Source organism: Barbus barbus (assembly GCF_936440315.1).
Source record: "Barbus barbus genome assembly, chromosome: 4".
Taxonomy (NCBI): Eukaryota; Metazoa; Chordata; class Actinopteri; order Cypriniformes; family Cyprinidae; genus Barbus; species Barbus barbus.
The window spans coordinates 38,040,181-38,065,744 of NC_136732.1; the positions used below are offsets into that span (position 1 = coordinate 38,040,181).

Genomic DNA, 25,564 nt, shown 5'->3' on the forward strand with positions numbered 1-25,564 from the left:
ATGGTGTGTGTTGGTAATGAAGTGTCTGTACCTGATGGTGTGTGTTGGAAATGAAGTGTCTGTACCTGATGGTGTGTGTTGGTAATGCTGTGTCTGTACCTGATGGTGAGTGTTGGTTATGAAGTGTCTGTACCTGATGGTGTGTGTTGGTAATGCTGTGTCTGTACCTGATGGTGTGTGTTGGAAATTAAGTGTTTGTACCTGATGGTGTGTGTTGGTAATGAAGTGTCTGTACCTGATGGTGTGTGTTGGTAATGAAGTGTCTGTACCTGATGGTGTGTGTTGGTAATGAAGTGTCTGTACCTGATGGTGTGTGTTGGTAATGAAGTGTCTGTACCTGATGGTGTGTGTTGGTAATGAAGTGTCTGTACCTGATGGTGTGTGTTGGAAATGAAGTGTCTGTACCTGATGGTGTGTGTTGGTAATGCTGTGTCTGTACCTGATGGTGAGTGTTGGTTATGAAGTGTCTGTACCTGATGGTGTGTGTTGGAAATTAAGTGTTTATACCTGATGGTGTGTGTTGGTAATGCTGTGTCTGTACCTGATGGTGTGTGTTGGAAATGAAGTGTCTGTACCTGATGGTGTGTGTTGGTAATGCTGTGTCTGTACCTGATGGTGAGTGTTGGTAATGAAGTGTCTGTACCTGATGGTGTGTGTTGGAAATTAAGTGTCTATACCTGATGGTGTGTGTTGGTAATGCTGTGTCTGTACCTGATGGTGTGTGTTGGAAATGAAGTGTCTGTACCTGATGGTGTGTGTTGGAAATGAAGTGTCTGTACCTGATGGTGTGTGTTGGTAATGACGTGTCTGTACCTGATGGTGTGTGTTGGTAATGAAGTGTCTGTACCTGATGGTGTGTGTTGGAAATTAAGTGTTTATACCTGATGGTGTGTGTTGGTAATGCTGTGTCTGTACCTGATGGTGTGTGTTGGAAATGAAGTGTCTGTACCTGATGGTGTGTGTTGGTAATGCTGTGTCTGTACCTGATGGTGAGTGTTGGTAATGAAGTGTCTGTACCTGATGGTGTGTGTTGGAAATGAAGTGTCTGTACCTGATGGTGTGTGTTGGTAATGCTGTGTTTGTACCTGATGGTGTGTGTTGGTAATGAAGTGTCTGTACCTGATGGTGTGTGTTGGAAATGCTGTGTCTGTACCTGATGGTGTGTGTTGGAAATGAAGTGTCTGTACCTGATGGTGTGTGTTGGTAATGCTGTGTCTGTACCTGATGGTGTGTGTTGGTAATGCTGTGTCTGTACCTGATGGTGTGTGTTGGAAATGAAGTGTCTGTACCTGATGGTGTGTGTTGGTAATGCTGTGTCTGTACCTGATGGTGTGTGTTGGTAATGCTGTGTCTGTACCTGATGGTGAGTGTTGGTAATGAAGTGTCTGTACCTGATGGTGTGTGTTGGAAATTAAGTGTTTATACCTGATGGTGTGTGTTGGTAATGCTGTGTCTGTACCTGATGGTGTGTGTTGGAAATGAAGTGTCTGTACCTGATGGTGTGTGTTGGTAATGCTGTGTCTGTACCTGATGGTGAGTGTTGGTAATGAAGTGTCTGTACCTGATGGTGTGTGTTGGAAATTAAGTGTTTATACCTGATGGTGTGTGTTGGTAATGCTGTGTCTGTACCTGATGGTGTGTGTTGGAAATGAAGTGTCTGTACCTGATGGTGTGTGTTGGTAATGCTGTGTCTGTACCTGATGGTGAGTGTTGGTAATGAAGTGTCTGTACCTGATGGTGTGTGTTGGAAATGAAGTGTCTGTACCTGATGGTGTGTGTTGGTAATGCTGTGTTTGTACCTGATGGTGTGTGTTGGAAATGAAGTGTTTGTACCTGATGGTGTGTGTTGGTAATGAAGTGTTTGTAGCTGATGGTGTGTGTTGGTAATGAAGTGTTTGTACCTGATGGTGTGTGTTGGTAATGCTGTGTCTGTACTTGATGGTGTGTGTTGGTAATGCTGTGTTTGTACCTGATGGTGTGTGTTGGTAATGAAGTGTCTGTACCTGATGGTGTGTGTTGGTAATGCTGTGTCTGTACCTGATGGTGTGTGTTGGTAATGCTGTGTCTGTACCTGATGGTGTGTGTTGGTAATGAAGTGTCTGTAGCTGATGGTGTGTGTTGGTAATGAAGTGTCTGTACCTGATGGTGTGTGTTGGTAATGCTGTGTCTGTACCTGATGGTGTGTGTTGGTAATGCTGTGTCTGTACCTGATGGTGTGTGTTGGAAATGAAGTGTCTGTACCTGATGGTGTGTGTTGGAAATGAAGTGTTTGTACCTGATGGTGTGTGTTGGAAATGAAGTGTTTGTACCTGATGGTGTGTGTTGGAAATGAAGTGTTTGTACCTGATGGTGTGTGTTGGAAATGAAGTGTTTGTACCTGATGGTGTGTGTTGGTAATGAAGTGTTTGTACCTGATGGTGTGTGTTGGTAATGAAGTGTTTGTACCTGATGGTGTGTGTTGGTAATGAAGTGTTTGTACCTGATGGTGTGTGTTGGTAATGAAGTGTCTGTACCTGATGGTGTGTGTTGGTAATGCTGTGTCTGTACCTGATGGTGTGTGTTGGTAATGCTGTGTCTGTACCTGATGGTGTGTGTTGGTAATGAAGTGTTTGTACCTGATGGTGTGTGTTGGAAATGAAGTGTTTGTACCTGATGGTGTGTGTTGTTTATAAAGTGTTTGTACCTGATGGTGTGTGTTGTTTATAAAGTGTTTGTACCTGATGGTGCCGGTGGGCGAGGGCAGGGGGCTCATGAGGTGAGCGATGTTATCTGGGATGTTAATGGTTAAAGGGGAGATCTGTGGATGAACCGCTTTCACCGGAGACTCCGATTCCTGCTTCTCACGCTTGATGCTCGCCATCGCAGTAAACGTGATCTTGATGTTTGTACTGGGGAACCGAAACGTGCACCTGAGAAAGAGAGAGAAAGCGATTACGCAACTTAAGAGAAAAAGTCGTTATGGATCGAACAAGCATCAACATGAACCTAAGAACGAGATCTGCGCCCAAAACAATGCTTCATGCTTCCAAAACACATGGGTGGAGCGTTTAAGGCAGAGAAGAGGGCATTTAACATTTAAAGAGGGGTCTGAAATCATAATAATCAATCCATGTGTGAATGTTTTTACAAACAATTAACACAGAAATACATTCAGCTCATGTTTTACAGCTGAGTCCTAGTGAACAAACACATTAAATGTGTTTACATGCAAACTGAAATCACAAAAACAGGCAAAGAAACAGAGAAAAATCTCTGTTTAGGATTTGTGCAGTCAGTTCAATAAGTGTAATCGGTTTATTAGATGCATGTAAACACTGTTAATATGCGTCAAACAGAAGTTTTCTTGGACTAAGACGACTGTGGCAATAAAGCCCAGGAGTATAAGTAGATCTCCAAGTGATGCTAAAATTAACCACCCCTTGACAAACATTCAGTGTTAACACTAACAGCCCCACAAGTAAACGAGTCACTTCACCCACCAAAACATGACCAAACACAGCTCACACAGAAACCAGTTATTTTAGCAATGCTAATCATGAAGCACAGCATTACAATAAGACATCATGTTCAATAATTAATAAACTGTACTAATAAATCACAATTCTTCCAAAACGCAATTGAAAAATCCCTTTATTTAAAAAAGTTAAATATCAATATTATTATATTTATTTATAAAATAAGATATAATATTTATATGCATTTATTTTTTACGTATTTTTAAAGAATATATAAATAAAAAACAATGAACGTTGAAAAATTAAAAATATTAATATAAATTAACATGAATATTACATCTTCCTATTTTAGCTTTTTGATACTGATTCAATATTCACTATATCTCACAATACTAATTACATTTAATATATTTAACTTGTATGCAGCGAAATAGCAACAAACAGCAATTTTTATATACATTTTAATAAATACATTTAAGAAACATGGAGATTTACATTTTTGATGCAAATTAACTGTGGAATCAATTGTTTTGAATCGGTTTGTTGAATCTGATGCATTTAGTTTTCATTCCACTGCAAACTAAATAATGAATAAATAAAAATAATTATTAAATGCATGAATAAAATCCCAAATAATTATTCCAAAATGATTATAAATAATTATAACAATATTAAAATAAGATTAAGTGCTAGTACTCTTCTAATCTTTATCATTAGGCGAAGTAAACATTGCTTCAATTTTTTCCAAGTTATGAATACTTGACACTGCTGTAGAAAGACTTTGATTTATATCAGTTTAATTCATAAACAACTATTGTTAACCTGAGGACAAAAGGGAAAAAAAACACATAAAAACTAGTACATTTCTTAAAGAACACAAGGGCCCTCTTGAAGGAGTTCAGAAACGGTGAAGAGATTTTCCTCTGTGGTGGACGAGGGCCAGTCTCTCCACTCCGGCGTCACGGTCCATATGGTTGGCACTGGGCATGATGATTCTGTGCCAAACCTTGTACTAAACTTTTTGCCAGGCCCCTGCAGACCTGGCACACAGGCCGGCACACATGCACACCAATCACACCCAGCATCTTTTACACCCAATTATCACAAATCCTGCTTATTCACTAACAAATGAAAGAAGGATTTCATTCTGCCTTCGTTCAAGGACAGAGACGGCATTCGTACGTGTCTGGAATAAACACCGTCCTGAGTCAAGTTACAGCCAACATCCGGACTCAACTTTAAGAAACTAAAGCCGTGAGAAGAAACTGTGCTAATTTGAAATCAGTTTTTATTGCTGATGTTATTGACACTTTATTTTCAATTTTAGTTTACTTAAAGGCAGGGTAGGTGATTTGGTATTTGGTGATTTTGGTGATTTGGAGAATGGTCTGCTGTCATTATACAGTACGAGAGTGGTCTCTAGAGGCAGACACCACTGACAGCATGTGTGCGCGTTGCACATTTAAATGCAGCAGACAGAAGATCCTGCCGCGGAACAGAGCGCCATTCACAGTTTTCCATTAAATAACATCATATTTGTCCCAAATCTTTGTTAATGTACATAATGACTTCACTCTAGGCTATAAATTATGTATTGTGTATTTTTCAGCAAAACGTTTGTCTAATACAGTCTGTATGCTTCATATAGAGAGCTGTAATTCATATCGCACTTTTTTTTTTAAATACCGAACTTCAAACTCATTTATGCCACATAGTTAATTCTTGAAGCAAACGTATGTCCGTTTGGTGATTAAATAAACCGCTGCTTGAATTGAACGTGACACGTCTGTTGTGTGTGATACCGGTGACTTCTCCAAGACCCAGCGGTGCGCTTTTTCACAGTGTCACTTGTATATTTTTATAAATATTTTGATTAGATAATCATGCAGTGTTCTAAATTAGAAGCAAAAAATGTGAGAGTACACATACAATGTCAATAACCTGTGCATGTAATTTTAATATGGCCTTGTGTAGGTATTTCAAGACGGCCATCTTTAAGCATGACTGTTGAAATGAAATGGTAATACTTAACAATAAAAGTCCATTTGTAACATTAATGAAAGCTGCAGAAGTATTGTTCCTTGTTAGAGTGTGTTCATTTCAACATTTACTATTAATAGGCTTCATTTTTAAATTTTAAAGTTTAACATTAGTAAACTATGAAATAACTAATGAACGATATAATTAATACTAAATTTGTATTCATTTACAAAGTATGGTTCAGTACAGTTACTGCTTTTTTAAAAATAGTAAAGCTCTATTTTAGTTTTCGTTCAGTATCCATTTTATTTAACTATAAGTGGATTAATCGGTTGATTAATCGGTATCGGCCAGTGTGGTCCAACCTAATAAATTTGTAAAGCATTTATTATTCTTGCCTAATGTATAAAAATATATGACTTACTATCATATATCTTTGACCATCAACATTTACATAAACACTCACTATTTCAGTACTGATACTTTAATTAAAAAAAATCAAATAAAAACAAATTGTTAATTAAAAAATAACTCATTTACAAACGTAGGGTGCTATTCCACTGCATGGTACGGCACTCACTTTTGGGGGGGGTTTCCACTGGGCACAGTACCTGGTACTTTTTTCAGTACCACCTCGGTTCAGGTTCCAAGCGAACCGTACCAATACCAAAATGTGACGTGTAAACTCTGCTGATCACTGATTGGCCGGATAGAATCATCACTATCTGCGTCACTGAACTTGCGACATGAGACACAACAAGCATGCTAAATTTAAATAAGCACAGCCAGCGAAGCATCGAACGCAACTGTTTTGAATGAGCGCACCTTTCTTTTTAAACAACCAAAACATGGCTGTTTCGTTGTCTGTTGAGGAAGTACAGACGTTCCTTTCGTTGATAGCCGAAGAGTGGATCCAGCGAGAGCTTGCTTGATGGAGCGACGCGGATTGAAAAGGTTTTTCAGGAGTCACGGCAGTAGAGGTGGCGCAACTATGACATCATGTGAATAATCCTGCCCACTCTAAAGCGGTACTAAACTGCAGTGGAAACGCAAACCGAGCCGAGCCGAGTCATACCACGCAGTGGAAAAGCGCCATTAGAGATTCTGAAGTAGGAAAGTTGAAAACGTTTATGAAAAACTAAAAGTACTAAAAGTTAACAAATGCATTTCAGAGAAGAAAATAATTATTCTCATGTAAAATATTGAGACTCTTTCAATAAACATTCATTAAACTTTGCCAGCTGTCTTTGTCAGATATCTAACAACTGTTCTGTTCGTGCAAATCGTAATTAGATTATTCAGGATTGAATGTTAAATGTGTTTCTGCTCCAGGCAGCCATTCCAAGCACAATCCCGTCATGGCAACTACAAGGCGCTCTTTAAAACAGGAATGCTGGGATCTTAAGCCCTCACATTCCTCCCTGTGGGTGGTGTGTGTGTGTGTGTGTGTGAGACCCGAACAGACTTGTTCCTGCATATCTCCTTGTAGGGGTGGGCGATATGGGAAAAATATATCACGATTCTTTTTAGAAATATCACGATTTTATCACGATTCTTTGTCATGTTGGTTTTACAAGTTGTCTGAGCATTACAGCCAAACTAGAAAGACAAAGCCTTTCAAGGTAACAAAAAAAAAAAAAAAAAAAAGGCATGGCAGATATTTAGGCCAAAGTGGGCGGAGATAAAAATCTGTGTCATCATTTTATCTTTCTTATTAAAAAAATAAGAACAAAGATACACATTACAAATACACATAATATACAAATAAAACAAACAATGCTTTATTTTCAGGTACAATAGGTGTATTTAGCAGAGCATTCAATGAAATTGAATGAACAAATATAAAAATAAAACACTAGATAGACTGATTCCTAAAGCAGCTGTATTAATGTTTTTCAGTCAAGAATAGTGAGTGATTTTTCTCTTTGTGTTTTGTTGTTTTGTTAACGTTAAATGAATAGTTCCCCCAAAAATAAATATTCTGTCATCTGTCTGTCAATTCTGTCATGATGTTTTATTTTTATACCATCATTTACTCAAAAGTTGTTTTAACCTGAATGAGTTTCTTTCTTCTGCTGAACATAAATGCTATTTTGAAGAAGGTGGAAAACCAAACAGTTGCTGGTCCTCAGTGACTTCCACAGGATTTTGCATTCCTGCGATCAATGTGGACCAGCAACTGTTTGGTTACCCTCATTCTTCAAAATATCTTATTTTGGGTTCAGCACAAGAAATTAATAGAGGTTTGGGACAACATGTGAGTGAGTAAATAATGACAGAAATTAAATTTTAGAGTGAACTATCCCTTTAATGACAGTCGACAGCACGTTTAGTGTACTGTCCCTTTAAGAGCTGCACGCATCTAATAGAAGTACAGGCACGCATCCGTTTCTCTCTTAACTATTTACTTTCATTTTAGAGATAACCAACTGAGTCTGTATGTAAACCTTGTGTGTTTTGACAGTATTAGTGCAAAAGATAAGTTAGTTGAGTAATCAGGCGCTGTTAGACAGGCTTTTTAGTGCGCGTGCTTCAGGTGTATGTGCTCAGAAAAAGCGCAGACCAGCGCGCGATTTAAACATTTAACCAGCAAGGCTTGTGTACAAATAATGTACTTTTGCGATCGCGAATAAGTGCAGTGTCCTGTCAGAGTAACTCTACTGCTGTATGTCGTGTTGTACAGTATATAGAGACGGAGACCAGAACTGTATTTGACATCATGTGTACTGTAGCACGATACGACCATATTTCTTCAAAAGCAGATCGTGGAGACATTTTTATCGTCCACGATCAAAAATAGTCATATCGCACACCCCTATCTCCTTGTCTCTTACCCACAAAACACCAGAACAGTTTCTACAAAAATACAAGTCTCGCACAGGAAGCATGGTTTACCCAAACAACCAAATCTTTGCTTTGTTTTTCTTGGTAACGTTCCAAAAAAATAGTGGCTGTAAAGTAAAAGTGAAACGATTTAAACACTCAAGTTTTGGCAAAATGTTTTTCCGCCATTATATTTTAGCACCAAAGCGGTCCAATGACACGCTACGGCTTTTACCATGGTAAAACAGTGAAAGTTTTCACTTTAATGGCACTGAAGGTCTTTGACTACTGAGGGAGTATTCAGACTATCATCTGTCTGCACCACTCAACACTTAAAGCCGAGGAATCATGCCAAGCCTTCAACTCTTTACAAACGAGTTTAGAAACAATAAGACACAGTTATATTTACTTGGGAAAAGATTATTTTATAATATAGTTATAGTTGTTTTATTACTGAACCAAACTGAGAAGCTGCTTAGAAATAATCTGCATTTCTTTTTTATCTGTATAAAGATGACTTGACAGAAAATGCATGTTTGTTTAACAAAGTAAATAAAATGCAACCGCAACATGATGCATTGTTTAAATGCATTTGATGTTAGTCAATCAAACTAAATCATGAAGGATCTCACTGGCTTTGATGTGGCGAGTGACTTCATGCTCTGTTTTATTGCAAATACACCAAGGAAAAGTTGCTACATTATTAATCTGTAATAATGACAAAACTAAATGCATTTGAATAAAATAATAGAAGACATGAAATATTGTTAGCATGTTAAACTTCACAATACCCTTACAACAGCTACAGCAAAGAAGGAGGACTGAGTTGCGTCTAAAACGAGATTACGTCATTGGCAGGGGTGTATGTGCTCACAGACGGACCAAAGCACCAAACCCTAACGCTTTCCAGACAGAAACAACCCCATTCCCAGTGACTCACTGCCTTACAACAGGAACAAAGTCACTACGCTGTTTTATAACAGATATTAAAACCTGACTCACTCATCCAGCATTAGTCTTGTCTACAGCCATGACAGCAAACCGAGACTCAAGACTCGAGGAAAAAAACAGGACTGTGAAGGCATTTTTAACCCATAAAATGATGAATAAATAAAAGGTCAATATCATTTAACTTTTAAATGTATATAATTAAAAAAATAAATAGGCTAAAAATATAGCGAAGAGTATGTGTGTGTGATTTATCGAGATAAATATTGCCGTTTATGGTTATAATTTTTGCACATAAAAGAATATTTTCTGCTGTTAATTAATATAATGATGTAAAACGGTTTAGTAGATTTTTACTGTCTTTCTGTAAAATATTTTTAATCTGCTTGAATGCAACAGCTGTATGGTTAAAATAATGCTTCCTCTGACAGAAGAAAAACACACCCATTCAAACCATTTCATAAAACATCAAACTTATAAAAAAGATGTTTTAGCTGCACTATCCATTTATAAATAAATAAAAATTACAATTTCCTAAGTATAGGAGAATTTTATACTAAAAACTTAAAAAATAACCGACTAATTATCAAGATTTCTTGTATTTACACTTGCATATTAATCTCTAGTTGATAACATTTTATAAATATAAAATACAAAAATAACTTACCATGTAACACAAAACACAAAAACAAAACACCTATTAAAAAATATATATTTTTTTAAAACTTAAAAAAAAAAGGCCTATTTTATTTATTTACCTGCATGTCCATTAACCATTAAACAGTGACAGGCAGATGTTCTGTTAAATTATTGAAATATTAACTTTAAATACTTTACGTCAAAGGTTTTAGGCTGACAAAAAAAAAAAGGTCCCACTTTATATTAGGTGGCCTTAACTACTATGTACTTACATTTAAATTAATCATTTGATACAATGCACTTATTGTGTACATACATGTTTTTACATTGTACTTATTTTAAAAATACCTATATGTAATTACATATGTAACTAGTTTCTGTAGTTAAATTTATAATTACACTGTTGACCCATCCCTTACACCTTAACCCACCCTTAAACCTACCCATACCACCAAACCTGTCCCTAACCTTACCCGTATCCCACCTCAATAGCAGCAAAAGTGTTTTGCAATACAATTTGACCACAATAAGTACATTGTACTTATTTTTTGATGTAAGTACATGTAGTTAAGGCCACCTAATATAAAGTGTGACCAAAAAAAACTTGTAAATCTCTATATAAAAGACTGAGAGACTCAATTCTTTCGTTCCTCTACATCTTCATTGCAATCAGTGGATTCACAGCGTTCTCTGAGACAGCCCAAACTCCCTCAGACGACTGTCTGTGTCTTTCCAGAAGGTCAGTGTTTGGCTTTCTCTGGGTTCAGCCAAGGTGCATTTGTTTAGCATAGTCTTTTAGGACATATTACAAACCAAAGAGCTTCTCCTCACCTGACACCTCACAGGAAACCATCGCAATAAATGACAGAAACACTGGGAAAAACAAAACCTGGATTGATTTGGGATCAATCCAGGTTTTTGTGCTGACAGAGAGCCAATCGCAGCGAAACTGCATTAATTAAATGCTCTTTAGCTTGATCAATATTGTAACTCAAAGCGTCTCTACCTCAAACACGCTGTCCATTATAGTCCATACAAACCATCTGGACGTCCTGCATGTCTCAGCAGGTGTGACAGATTGATTTCTTGCTAATTACAGTATGTGGACGCGGCTCTTTTCTAATCTTCAGAGAAGTGGCAGTCTAATTAGCACAACATCCAGCGCACTAACAACTTTAAAGACACGCAAAACTGCTGGTTAGGGACCGGCATTTATAAACAAACTCATGTTGCAAGCCATTTTAGTGCAGTCATCTATTAGTAATCCATTATAAGACAAGCAATGCTTCGGTCATGGGTTAGAGTCCCAGGGAATATACGAGTGCAATTTACAGGGACAGTTAACCCAAAAATGTTAATTTTGTCATCATTTCCTCACTGTCAAGTTGTTCCAAACCTGTATGAGTTTCCTTCTTCTGCTGAACAGAAAAGAAGATATTTTGAAGAATGCTGGTGACCATCGATGGTATCCATTGACTTCCATAGTATTTTTTCCCATACTATGCAAGTCAATGGCTACCATCAGCTGTTTGGTTACCAGTATTATTCAAACCTTTTATGGTGTTCTACAGCTGAAAGAAATTCATACAGATTTGGAATAAATTAAGGGCGAGTAAACGATGACCACTAACATTTTTTGGGTGAATTATCCCTTTATCCCTGAATAAATCACTTTGGATAAAAGGCATAAAAAATGGAATGGAACTTTGTTTGGGCTTCCAAAAGAAGACACAACTAGAAATCAGTGGTTAAGTTGTATTTACAACACTGTTCCAGAACAGTTCAACCCAAATATTAGAGTGTGTGCAGCGCATTTTACGGAGAACTGTTTCCTGAACCTGGAAGAGTAGCCTACAATGCTGGCTTGCACACAAAGGCTGTTTCTATAAAGTGGGGCAATTCCAACTTTGCAAGGACAGTCTGACGCTTCTGACTCACAGCCTGTAAGTATGTTTTCTTATTTAAAGAATTTGCCACTGACTATTCAAACGTGAGTTTTGAGCTGTGTAGAGTAGTGCTTGTTGTTTGTCGTTTCTCCGATCACAAATGCAGATATGGTAATGTTTACCCGGCGCGATGCAACTCGATGCGTAAAAAGACAGTATAAGTCATTATAATCAGTAATTATGTCCCCTCTGGATGCAACAAATGCCTCGTTTATAATGGGTTTTTGTCTCATCGTGCCAGGACAGGCCATCACAATACGGTAACATTTCCCTCACACACTTGAGGTATTCGGCCAATCACAATGCACTGGATAGCTGGCCAATCAGAGCAAACCTCGATTTCAGAAAGATGAGCCTTGTTAAAATCTACGCGTTTCAGAAAGGCGGAGCATAGAGGAGCAACAATAATGTATAGTATGTGGAAAATAATGTGTTTTTAAAACCTTAAACCACATAAACATTGCATTACACCAAATAATGTTCTTTTTAGCAACTTCATACGACCCCTTTAAATCAAAAATAAATAAATAATTAAAAAAAAATTGAATTTGCAAATTTGTTTTAAATATTAAAACAAAACCCCCCCAAAAAACAATTTGAAAATATAAATATACACACACACACACACACACGTATATAAATTATAGGCAACTACAACATTTTAATTGTTTAATTAAATTTTTAAATTTAATGATTTTAAAGGAATAATTCAACCAAAAAAGAAAATCCTGCCATTTACTCACCCTCAAACCTGTAAAAAGAAGAATACTGTGGGTAACCAGACAGTTGACTGTAGCCATCGACTTCCATAGTATAGGAAAGAAAAAAAAAAATGAAAAATACAGATATCAATGGCTACCAGCAACTCTTTGGTCACCAACATTCTTTAAAATACCTTTTGGAAGAGACTCGTACAGGTTTGGAACCATTTGAGTGAATGATGACAGAACTTTTATTTTTTGGGTGAACTTTGCCTTTAATCAATTCAACATTACCCGAGCAGGGTTACTTAGGCATCATGGCTTGCATCATAGCCATTTTTCAAAGGTTAGCCCTTTACCATGTCTCTACGACTCATGCATTTGCACATTTGTTTCATTTAATGCACTAAAAATTCATGTCACGATTTCATAATGAGCAGGATAAGAGACAGTCATGTGAGGAAGTCCAATTGGTGTACACATGTCCTTTATGTGGGTTCAAGCTACCTTTTTCAGAGAAAAATCTATTTGGTCATTTAAAAGGACATTTGAGAAGTCATGAAATGGTAACATGTCCGTATAAGAATTGTAGGTATGCCACAAATGTCTACACCACTTTTAATTCCCACAAAAACAGGGCCCATGGAGTAGATGTTAGTTTAGATTGTTTGGATCTTTTTGAGGATGTAGTTGCTGCAGATGATGGCGGTTCTGCAGCTGCGGAGCCTCAGTATGAGGATCCTGCTCAATCTGAGAGTACAGACATATTGGATGTTGTTGGTGATATACAGTGTGACAAGCCAATTAAAAGCGCAGCTACAACGCAATTTAGCCTCTCTGTTTTTGAAGATGCAGGTTATACTTTATGTTTCAGATACAGCTGCGCAGGAAATTGCAGAACATTTGTATCAGCTGTTTTCTTTGTCGAGACCTCTGGTGAGAGAATCAGTTAATGCTGTATTACAGAGACATTGTAATACTGTGAGTGAAGCTGCTCTTGATGAAATTGTTAGCGTTGTTATGGTTTTTGTCAGTGCAACTGCTAAAGGAGCAGAGTTATCCTCAAAGAAGCGACGAAAAAGCTTTATTGAAAGTAACTACCCAGTGGTTATGGCGTATCAGTATGTTGTAGCACCTGAAATTGATGTCCAGCACATCTTGTTCGAAACTATTTGTTTAACTTGTCCTTTACCTTGTTTTGTTCTCCTAGATGGCGGAATCCCAGAAACTTATACTGAGTGTTTACATTGCTCCTGACATTGCCCACAAGATGACCCTTTCTGCACGCTCAAGTACAGTAGAAGAGTTGATTACAGTGTTAAAGAGAAATTCAGACCTCGTCTTGATTTTGATTTCAGCCTCCAATATGAAGACCCAGATTTTGGGGGGGAACTCTGCTTTCTAACAGACATTTCAGAACTGCCGGAGAAGGCTGTATTGAAAGTACACAGATCTGAGACTGAAGCCAGCTCAACTGCAACTTCAGACACCGAAATACGTCCTTATAACCCGGGACGCTCGCAAAGTTGGCCTGATGTGTTCCCAGTTCCTCGATTTTCATATGATGTCGAGTACAGGCTAGAAGCTGGAAATGCAGTCTATGAAAACAGTGGAAAGTTCTTGAAATTAACAAAAGGCCAAAAACATGACATCCTCGAAAATATGGCCAAGGCAATGCACAGCATTAAGGCTTATCCCAGCGACAAAGAAGTAGCTAAAGCTGCTGAGGCTCTTGTTTATCAGCACCCCTGCCTCAGAGAACCAGGAAGTCAATGTGGATGATATGGCTGGAAGACAAGTTTAAAGTTTAAGATGGGCAACTATCGCTTAAAACTCAGCAGATCTGGTTGTGAAGAGGTGGCTGTGAACTCAGGGAAGAGAAGCCAAAGTAACCAAGAGAGTGAGTGACCTCACTCAAACATCAAAAAAGCTCGTCGAGCTGAGGTAAACTATACCCAATTTTCCAAAAGGAGAGAATGCAGAAAGCTTGGAAAAACAAAGATTGCAAATAGTTGAGGGAGTGTCTAAGACAGAAAGAAACCACGGACTGATAGAGAGACTTATGCAAAGTACCTTTGCTCTGCGTCGCAAACAGATAGTGGTTGATAACCCATCACAACCAGTGAAGTCATTTTTGGAAAAGTGGCCTGCTCTTCGTTTGGAATCTCAGGTCATTTTCTCAGTGTGGCGGGAGGAGCCAACGACAGACACAGTGGGTGTGGCGTCAAGCCTCGGAGAGGTTTTTATTAAACAATAAAAAGGGAAAATAAAGTGTCCAAGGGGAAAAGTGTCCAAATAAACAGGGAACCTGGTGTCCTCGCTGTGCCGCGGGGCTAGTGAAGGAGGGTAGTGTTCGTCAGGGAAGGGTCCAGGGAAGGGGCGGAGTCCGGTGGCCGCACGCGCTCCCCTCTCGGGGCCGGGAGCGAGTGGCGGCGGCGGCGTCTCTTGCGCGGCTCCTTCCATCTCCTGGATTCCCGGCGCTTCTGGGGGATTCGGCGGCCCGGCATCCTGGCCCGTCAGCCGCCTAACGGGTGCGGCAGTCCTCCTCGACGCACCCTTCCTGGACCCACGAGGACACCAGCGTGCATGCACGGGGAAGAGACCGGTCTCCCGAGGAGAGGCGCGCTCGGCGTTTTACGGCGGCGGTGACGAGGCTCCATTCACATCAGGTGCGCCTCATCACACGCCACCAGCCGTGAGTATCCAGCGCCCCTCCTCTCTCACACACCCACTCCCGTCGGGAGCCTGGTGAAGGGCGGCGAAAACGGGACGGGGTGGTGATGATGGACAGGGGGGAGGCAGCCGACTCGTCACATCAGTTACTTTTTTTTTTCCATTCCATATTCCTTTTTTTTTTTGGTGTGTGTGTTACTATTGTTTTCTTGTTAAACATTAATGTTATGTGTTTGTATGCTTTCAGATTGCTGCAGAATTCCACAGAATTACTAATACCAGTTTGAAGAACAAGTTCTATGCAGAGCTGGACAAACATAGCCCTCAATTGTTGGCTGTTTACAGGCAGAAGGCTGCCCGCACTGGCAAGGCAGCAGAAGCACTGAGAAGAATCTTTAGTGCCTATGATCGTCTGGTAAATTTTATGTTAATTACATTTATGGTATAAGTTAATTGTTTAATATGCATAAGTTTTACTTCATGAGCAGAAACCGCTATCTGTGAATGGTTTAAACCTGGGTTTGAATTCTCTCGTTTTAAATGTCTTTCCCTGTCATTGTTCCTTCATCTCGATTTGTTTCCCCTTTCTCTTGCACCACTAAAACAGTTCTGTCTTTTTTCAGGACCCAAACGATATTAACAACAGACGTACAGCTGCACTTCGAGGCCTCCATGTGTACTTGCGTGTACTTGCGTAATTTATCTGTCTGACTGAAGAGGTGGATGAGCCAGACATTGCAGATTCAGCCGTAGCTCTTGTCAGCATGGTGAATGGCGACTCGAGTTCCACTGTTCAGTTTGACTCTGCTGGGATTGCCATTGCGCTGGAAGGTGACATTGTTCTGAGGGACAGGTTGGCTGATGCTTTTCTTTTGATGTTTGGTTTGATATATGCATTACATCTCGACTATCCAAAAGAGCTGACCCACACCTTCAACTTCATCCAAAAAGTCCTACTAGGCTCGGTAGACTCAAAGCCACTTGCACCCAGGTTGCTGAGTCTAAGAAATGATCTCCTGATTAAGGAGTAAGAGGAATGGATGTATGGGCTCAGTACTATGTATTTTCTGTTCTTTTCAGTTTTTGTGACTAATGTCGTTACACTATTTAAACACTGAGCTGAAAATTTGAAAATTGTCAAGTGACGTACAGATTTTTACGTTCATTTCATTATTCATTGGGATTGCATTCCTGAAAAACACTAGGACCTAGATTGCGGTCTAAAAATTGTTTGTTTACTTAAAAGATATTCTGCATCTATGGATGCAAAAGAAATTATTGATATTTATTTATGTCATAGTCTGTTGTAATACTTCTTAAATGTTACAACTTTCCAGAACACAGATTTTGTTCACTTGTTATTTAATGTGATTGCATTACTGAAAGCCACTAGTGCACACTAGTTACATTCTACAGAGCTCAGGTTATAATGCAGAGCTCAGAAAACTGTGCCCTTTGTGCAATGACTTTGATTTCTTTTAAAAGACAGTGTAAACACTTCTGAAAGTCCTTTTTGAAATGTGCTAACGTTTATATTGATTTATTCTCAAAAAGTTAATGTCAGTTATGCATGGATTTCAATGCATCAGGTTTGAATGGTTATTTGTTTTGCAAAATAAAATGTATTTTTGCATATGGAGTTTGAAATTGTCTTCTTTCCAAGTGTTTAAGAAATCAAATTTTGCTAATATTAATGTTGAGGCAATAGTTTTTTTTATTTATTTTAATGAAAATAATTGTTTATTGTTAGAAAACTGAAAATTAAGTTGTGTATTTAAAAAAGTATTTTAATTTCTGATCAATAAAATTTATTGAGTTTAAAATAACCAGAAAAACCTTTATTCAAATAAACAATTTTGAGTTTGAGGTGATATTTGCATGCATATGTCTGAATATGCACGTCAATTAAAAACCAAGGGACCTGCCTACCTTTGACAACATCTTTGTGGCATTGCCCATGATGCCTAAAACTGCTGTATACATCTATAATGCTTAAAAATAGTGCTGTATGCACCCACAATGCCCAAAACGGCTGCATTAACCCCCAACATGCTGCACACACCTATCATAGCCAAAAATGCTGCTGCATACACCTATGTTGCCCCAAACTACTGCAGAATGTGCCTGTGACTCCCAAAATTCTGCAATAGTTCTACTGTTGTCCCTAAAATGTTGCTACACATGCCCAAAAACACTGCATGTAACTATAACAACCCAAACTGCCGCAACCACCTTTACCTTCCCAAGAAATCTGCATACCCATGATGCCCCCAAAAATGTTGCTTCACGTGCATGTGATGCTCTAACCTGCTGCAGCATACACCTATGACACCCACAAAATACTGAATGCACCTATGGTGCATAAAATGCTGCTTCCCGCATCTGTGATGCCAAAACATATTGCATGCACCTACAATATGAGACCCCAAAATGCTACATGTGTCTATGACTCCCAAAATGCTGCATGCACCCACTGTTGCTCAAAAATGTCGCTACACATGCCTGTGATGTCCAAAAATGTAGTTGCATCCATCTGTGGTGACGCACATACACTACATGCACCTACATTTGGGCAAAAAAGTATTTAGTCAGCCACCAATTGTGCAAGTTCTCCCACTTAAAAAGATGAGAGAGGCCTGTAATTTTCATCATAGGTACACTTCAACTATGAGAGACAGAATGGGGGGAAAGAATCCAGGAAATCACACTGTCTGATGTTTAAAGAATTTATTTGCAAATTATGGTGGAAAATAAGTATTTGGTCAATAACAAAAGTTCATCTCAATACTTTGTTATATACCCTTTGTTGGCAATGACAGAGGTCAAACGTTTTCTGTAAGTCTTCACAAGGCTTTCACACACTGTTGCTGGTATTTTGGCCCATTCCTCCATGCAGATCTCCTCTAGAGCAGTGATGTTTTGGGGCTGTCGCTGGGCAACACAGACTTACAACTCCCTCCAAAGATTTTCTATGGGGTTGAGATCTGGAGACTGGCTAGGCCACTCCAGGACCTTGAAATGCTTCTTACGAAGCCACTCCTTCGTTGTCCGGGCGGTGTGTTTAGGATCATTGTCATGCTGAAAGACCCAGACACGTTTCATCTTCAATGCCCTTGCTGATGGAAGGAGGTTTTCACTCAAAATCTCACGATACATGGCCCCATTCATTCTTTCCTTTACACGGATCAGTCGTCCTGGTCCCTTTGCAGAAAAACAGCCCCAAAGCATGATGTTTCCACCCCCATGCTTCACAGTAGGTATGTCAACTCAGCATTCTTTCTCCTCCAAACACAAAGAGTTGAGTTTTTACCAAAAAGTTCTATTTTGGTTTCATCTGACAATACGACATTCTCCCAATCCTCTTTTGGATCATCCAAATGCTCTCTAGCAAACTTCAGACGGGCCCGGACACGTACTGGCTTAAGCAGGATTTGAGTCCCTGGCGGCGTAGTGTGTTACTGATGGTAGCCTTTGTTGCTTTGGTCCCAGCTCTCTGCAGGTCATTCACTAGGTCCCCCCGTGTGGTTCTGGGATTTTTGCTCACCGTTCTTGTGATCATTTTGACCCCAAGGGGTGAGATCTTGCGTGGAGCCCCAGATCGAGGGAGATTATCAGTGGTCTTGTATGTCTTCCATTTTCTAATAATTGCTCCCACAGTTGATTTCTTCACACCAAGCTGCTTGCCTATTGCAGATTCAGTCTTCCCAGCCTGGTGCAGGTCTACAATCTTGTTTCTGGTGTCCTTCGACAGCTCTTTGGTCTTGGCCATAGTGGAGTTTGGAGTGTGACTGTTTGAGGTTGTGGACAGGTGTCTTTTATACTGATAACGAGTTCAAACAGGTGCCATTAATACAGGTAACGAGTGGAGGACAGAGGAGCCTCTTAAAGAAGAAGTTACAGGTTTGTGAGAGCCAGAAATCTTGCTTGTTTGTAGGTGACCAAATACTTATTTTACCGAGGAATTAATTCATTAAAAATCCTACAATGTGATTTCCTGGATTCTTTCCCCCCATTCTGTCTCTCATACTTGAAGTGTGATGAAAATTACATGCCTCTCTCATCTTTTTAATTGGGAGAACTTGCACAATTGGTGGCTGACTAAATACTTTTTTGCCCAACTGTATAACAAACCATTATGTGCTGCAAGCGCCTATGATGCCCCCCAAAATGCTATTGCACATACCTACTATGCCCCAAAATTGCTGCAACGTGCTGACTCCCAAAATGCCGCATGCACCTATTGTTGCTCAAAAAATGCAGCTTCAAATGGCTAAAAAAAAAAAAAAAAAAAGTGTTGCACATATCAATAACACCCCAAACTGTTACAAGCAATGTCCTGAAAAAAAATCTGCATAGCCATGATGCCCCCAAAAATGCTGCTACACGCACAGCAACACTCCAATCTGCTGCAACATGCACCTATGACACCCCCCAAAATATTGCATACACGTATGGGTTCCAAAAACGCCGCACTCGCCCCCTGTTGATGAAAAAATGCTCGCCACGTCTGTCACGCCCCAAAAACGTTCCATGCACTCGTAAGGTTGCACTGACCACACGCATAAAAACGAAGCTGCACACAATGACCATCAACATGACGCCTGCGAATGCTCTCTAGCTAGGCAGCTCACTAGGGTTTGAGACACGGCCACAGCGCGCTCTGAAAGCGAAACGATAAAACAAAGTGCAACATAAGGACACTAGCACGTGCTCCTGCATCACAACAACAATAACAGCGAAGACGATGAAGACAATGAGCTTGGAAAAGATGAAGGTTATAATAACTCACACTCGCGGCAGCTGGAGGGGTGGCGCCCCCCGCCGCAGAAACACCCCGTCCACGAACACCCCGTTTTTGCCCAGACAGCGCAGATAAAACTCTCCGGAGCCCGTGTCCTCCGCGGCGGCGGAGAAGATCTCCAGATGCCGGCGGGAGATGAAGCTCGAGTGGCCCATGCTCACGTCCACCGAGCCCTGCGACGAGTTCCGACCCACCGTCACCGACCGCTTCTTCATCACATACTCAAACTCGCGGCCCTCCAGGCGGGCCACCGCTGCCATCTTTATCTTTCCGCACACACGGGACGGGGCACGATCAATATGAATGGAAAATATGAAGGGGTGGTGAAACGTTAAACGTGCCCGACCGGAGACACCAGCATCAGCGGCGGCGACTCGACCCACCGCCGCGATTCACCGTTAAGAGAAAGGGAAGGGGGCCTCAGCCAATCAAAGCGCGCTGGTGGAGGGGGCTCTGTGATTGACAGGCAGGAGAGCCAATCAGAGACACGCAAGTGGATGCGGTAAATCAATCGCAACCAATGAAATAAGGAATATGGAAGACTTGACGGATTGAAGGTCGGTTGCGCTGTGCCTCAACACGCATGTGTGTGGAGATTAACAAACCCTGGACTGGAGATTTGTCCTGGACGTGAAACGGCTTTATAATATTACGGTGGATATATTTTTATTTTATTTAAAAAACAACAACACTTTGACTTTACCCTTTACTCTATTTGTTTTCTAACTGATTGTTTTCTTTTAAAACAGCCTCTAACGCATAATACTAAAGTACTATGTTTAAAATGTCGCCAAAAACGAAAGTTCATAATTCATAGATGTGATTTAATATAATTAATAAAGTGAGCTCATCGTCCATTTTATATATAGTTCACATTTTCACCCGACATGCATCTATCTTCATAAAAGCGTATCATAATGTGTCTTTAGAAACTAGAAAGTGTATCTCTGAACCCCTACTGATTTTGAGTAAGTCTAGAGTAAAGTCCCCTTGAAATCCACTCCGCGTTTTACGCCTCGCCACGTCTGCAGTCGCAGATTCCCCCATAATCCTCTGCGCCGTCAGCGTGTGTTTTGGTTATGGAGGTCATGAAAACAAACGCGTTTATTCAAGCGCTCTGAGCGCGATAATGACCCTTCCCTTGAACAACATGCACTCTGTCTTATAAACGTTAAGCAGAGGCCATTTCTGTAGAAGCGTGAACGCGCACAGGGAGCTGGGAGCATGTACGTGAAGAACATGTGCTCCTGCAGGGTGACGTCATCTCTTCCTGGTGTTTGTAAACAGTGCTGCTGGGTGTGTTCACACCCGGGGTGTATTCCAGAAAGCACGGTTAACTTACCTTCAGCTAAATCCTGAACCTCGGGTTGATTAACCCCAAACCTTGCTTACTCGAGGTATGTGGTTCCAAAAACGCGTCCGGGAGTAAGTTCATTCAACACAGAGTATGTTCCTGGTTAAGACTCGAGACATTCTCAACAGAGTGACGAATCGACGAGTCACTATGGAAACGGGCGCTAAGAAAAAGCACACCATGCTGTTTCTTTCTTCTTCTTTTATTCAATGGTCGTTTACATGCTTAGTGCATATCGCCACCTAATTGATGGTTGTGTAATTAAAAAAAAATCCCGTTTAATCTTTAATCCTTGAGAATATGACTTATATTTTTAGTTTGATGCTAATTATATATTAAGTCATATCAGATATGTATTTTTATTATAGAGATACATTATAGAAAATGCCAGTCCATGTGTGAGATGATAATATAAAATGTAATAAGTATATATAATATAATAAATTAAACATTACCTTGTCATAGTGTTTTATAATTTATACAGATAACTTATATGCCAATAAAATAACCATATTAGAATAATTTATTACTGATATTAGCACTATACATATTCAAGTTTATTTGTATAGTGCTTTTTACGATACAAATCGTTGCAAAGCAGCTCTACAGTATATTTATATATTGCAGAACCTTAATATGTTTAACTTATGGCAAAATTTGGTAATTCTGTGTGTTGTCTGAGTGTTGGCATCCTCTGAGATCCTCTGAGATTTATTCCTAGTTACCACGGGATGTTAATCAGAAACAGAGAAACAAATAGAGACATAATTAGCGTCGCTGCTGTTCCATCTAAGCAAAAATGATTTGTTCAACCCAAGCTAAAGAATAATAATAATGTCCATTTGATCAGATATAACTGCAGTACAAGATTATAAGATGCATTATGTGAATGCTTGGCTAAAGATATATATATATAAACATTAAGGTAAAAACAAGGGGTGGCTCAACTTCCCCACATGCTCAAATCGCCCTGCTCTCTATTAGTTAGTTAGTTGTACTTTATTGTCCAACTTATTATTAAGTGATAAGTGCACCTCATGTAAAGTGAAAATATACGCGAACGTTATTTGTATTAAAGGTAAATTATCTGAGCAGTGGTGTGCGGAAATACTCCTTGCCAAAACGTTAGATATTTGCACTTAGGCTACTTTTTATGTTCAGCACGAGTATTATACAGCCAGGACTAGTTCATTCTACTTTACCCACCAGAGGGAGATGTTAAGCTGTTGCCATTTGTTTTAGGAGGGAGCGTGGTGACATTTTCACAAATAAAATTCAAGTAGATGTTTATTGTTTATAATGGCTATTTGACTGACAATTCAAATCCTAAAACACATGATAAAAACAGGTTGTACATCATTGAAAAGACATGGTTTCTTATAAAGGGTAAAGTGCTTATTGGTTATTATAATGCTACATTTATGTTAATTCATTCAGGAGACGCTTTTATCTAAAGTGACTTACAAATGAGGAACATTCTGAGTGTTGCACTCAAATCTGGTGCTTCCTGTGTTATGTAAGTGGAAATTGATTATTGTACATGTTTAAAACAATTCTCATTATAGGCCACCTAACCTAATACACATCCGAACAACAGGACAAGATGCTTTGTTTAATTATCCAGATGTGCAAAACTACACAAGGGTGTCTGGTTATGGAAAGACCTTCATTAATTGACCCCAAACACACATATGATGCTCAAAAAAATGGAGGCGCATTTCTCTTCTGGCTAAAATAAAAGTCCATAACTAATGTTTCTCTCCTGATTCAGACGAGACAACTTCTTCACCGAAGGAAGCATTATTATGAATTATGGACTTGTATTAGCCAGAAGCAACAGTTTGAATTTGAAAATGTTTTAATGATGGATTTGTTTCTAACTAATAAAGTTTTTCCTCTTTACAAGACATGGATTATTGTGATGTCTTTATCAGCTGTTTGCACTCTTATTCTGACGGCACCCATTCACTGCAGAGGATCCATTGGTGAACAAGTGATGGAATGATACATTTCTCCAAATCTGTTGTGATTAAAAAACAAACTCATCTGCATCTTGCATGGCTTTTTCAGCTAATTATCAGATCATTTTCATTTTAGGGTGAACTATTCCTTAATCTGAGATTCTGTAAAAATGGGGAAATATCCGTCATGCAAACACAAATATATATATATATAAGATTAATACAGTAAATGGACTGTGAGAGAGACATGCTCATTCTAGAGAACATTTGATACAAACAAATTGGTATACGCCCTGTAAAAAAGATGGGTCATTCATATTCTTGGTACATTTACTCTAATTATACCAACATTTGGTTTTGAGAGCATCAACATGTTGGACAATAAGGAATTGTTGGATTATGCCATCATATTAGTTTTTCCATTAATTACAGGAATCATTTGAAATGCAATCCTTATTATGTAATGAAATATGATTACTTGTTTGGCTGGCCTCATTCTATTATTGCTGTCATTATCATCTCCTCTTCCGCATGGCTTCACTTTCTTTCTTCTCACACACACATAAATTGCTTATGCTTCAATGTGGTATTTTCTGTATCTACCGATGACCACCAGGATGCATGCTCATGGGTTATCAAAATAAAGAGCGGAGCGATCAATATTCAGCACTCCAGAAAGCCAACAATTACATTGGAAAGCTCTTACAGAAACCATTTAGGAAACCGGTGTAATAACTCAGCTGGAAGACTGCGGCTAATGACAGCATCCCACTTATGCAGAACGGGATTTTAGCAGTTTTTACAAGAATTTATCAAATATAGTCCAACCCCTAAACTGTAAATAAACATCTGGTGGCAACAATCCAGGCATCATGAATCAGAAGAATCAGAATTATGGGATTTTACTGCTTGTAGCTTATAATGTTTTACGGAATGTTCCGTTTTTTTTTTTGTTGTGGTTGCTTTTTTCTCGTAATTGCAAATGTAAATTTCACAATTCTGACTTTTTCTCAGAAATGCAAGTTTATATTTTGCAATTCTGAGTTTATATCTCGCTTACTCAGAAAAGTCAGAATTGTGTGATATAAACTCAGAATTGTGATAAAGACACTTGCAGTCTGTATCTGCATTCTGCGAGTTAATTTTACCCTTTAACAAATGATGCATAATTAAATATATACTGTAAATGTTCAACACCGTAATGAATACAACAATTCAGAAAAGTCAGAACGGTGAGATATAAACTCAGAATTGCGAGAAAAAAGTCAGATATGTGAGATTAAAAAGATGCTATTACCTTATTCATTTTAAGTACCCCATTTACTCACCATCAAGACATTCTAGGTTTATATGACTCTCATCTTTCAGACAAATACAATCAGTTTTATTTTTTATTTATTTTTTTAAATATCCCGGCTCTTCCAGGCTTTATAATGGCAGTTAATGAGGGTCGAGACTTTGAAGCCCAAAAAAGTGCATCTATCCATCATAAAAAGTGCTTCACACGGCTTTGGTTCTTAATAAAGGCCTTCTGCAGTGAACTGATGCATTTGTGTAGGAATAATATCCATATTTAAAACTTTATAAACCATAAATATCTTCTGCTAACTGATGTATGTGCGTTTACGAGACAGTGGCATTCCAGCGGATTATTTTGTGGCGAACTAGCACCACTGATCAGACCAAATAAACGTGCCTCGGCCACACCTCCACCCTCCATTGTCAAATAATCTCAATGACACACCTGTCTTCAATATCAGATACCTGTCTTGTAAATTTGTCAGTTTAACTGTTGATGGCCTTTCTTCAAGCATAATAAATTACAACCTATATAAAGTTAAACACTGTAATGAATTCAAAGACTGATAATATCTCACTTTACAAAGATTTACAAGGATTTACAAAAATCATTTCAGGTTTAAGAAGTGTTTTAACATTGCATCAACTACTGATGAACACATTGATTTTTATTTGAATTATCACTGAGCAAGTTATTATTTATGTATTATTGAATGGCTTTGGTCTTTCTTACTTTTTTGGCGTTGTGCCCGCCATTTCCATAGCACCTTCCCCACCTGGTTGCTGCAATTTTTAAGTCCCACCCTCACCTGCGCCATGTGTCGTCATCTGTTGAGGGCTCCCACTGGTACACCCACTGGCTAAAGTTCACAGGCCAGAAACGTCCCGAGCACAGCATTTGACCCGTTTGTTATGAACAACTTTATAAACACTAGCACGGGAGCACCACATCACAGGCCAAAACTAGATTGGCTCTAGATATTA

The 25,564-nt window shown here is 39.1% G+C and overlaps 1 protein-coding gene across 1 annotated transcript in view; it reads right to left on the bottom strand.

Moving 5' to 3' along the window:
* LOC306863366 (forkhead box protein K2-like) overlaps positions 1-20,372 on the bottom strand; it is a 35,576-nt gene extending 15,204 nt beyond the window's left edge. Inside the window, exons 1-2 of the mRNA XM_079406658.1 lie at positions 19,955-20,372; positions 2,718-2,909 (exon numbers count right to left, since the gene is read on the bottom strand). Of these exons, the coding sequence (XP_079262784.1) occupies positions 2,718-2,909; positions 19,955-20,226 (464 nt within the window). The 5' untranslated portion in view covers positions 20,227-20,372. The remainder of the gene's footprint in view (positions 1-2,717; positions 2,910-19,954) is intronic.
* Between the last annotated feature and the right edge of the window lie 5,192 nt (positions 20,373-25,564).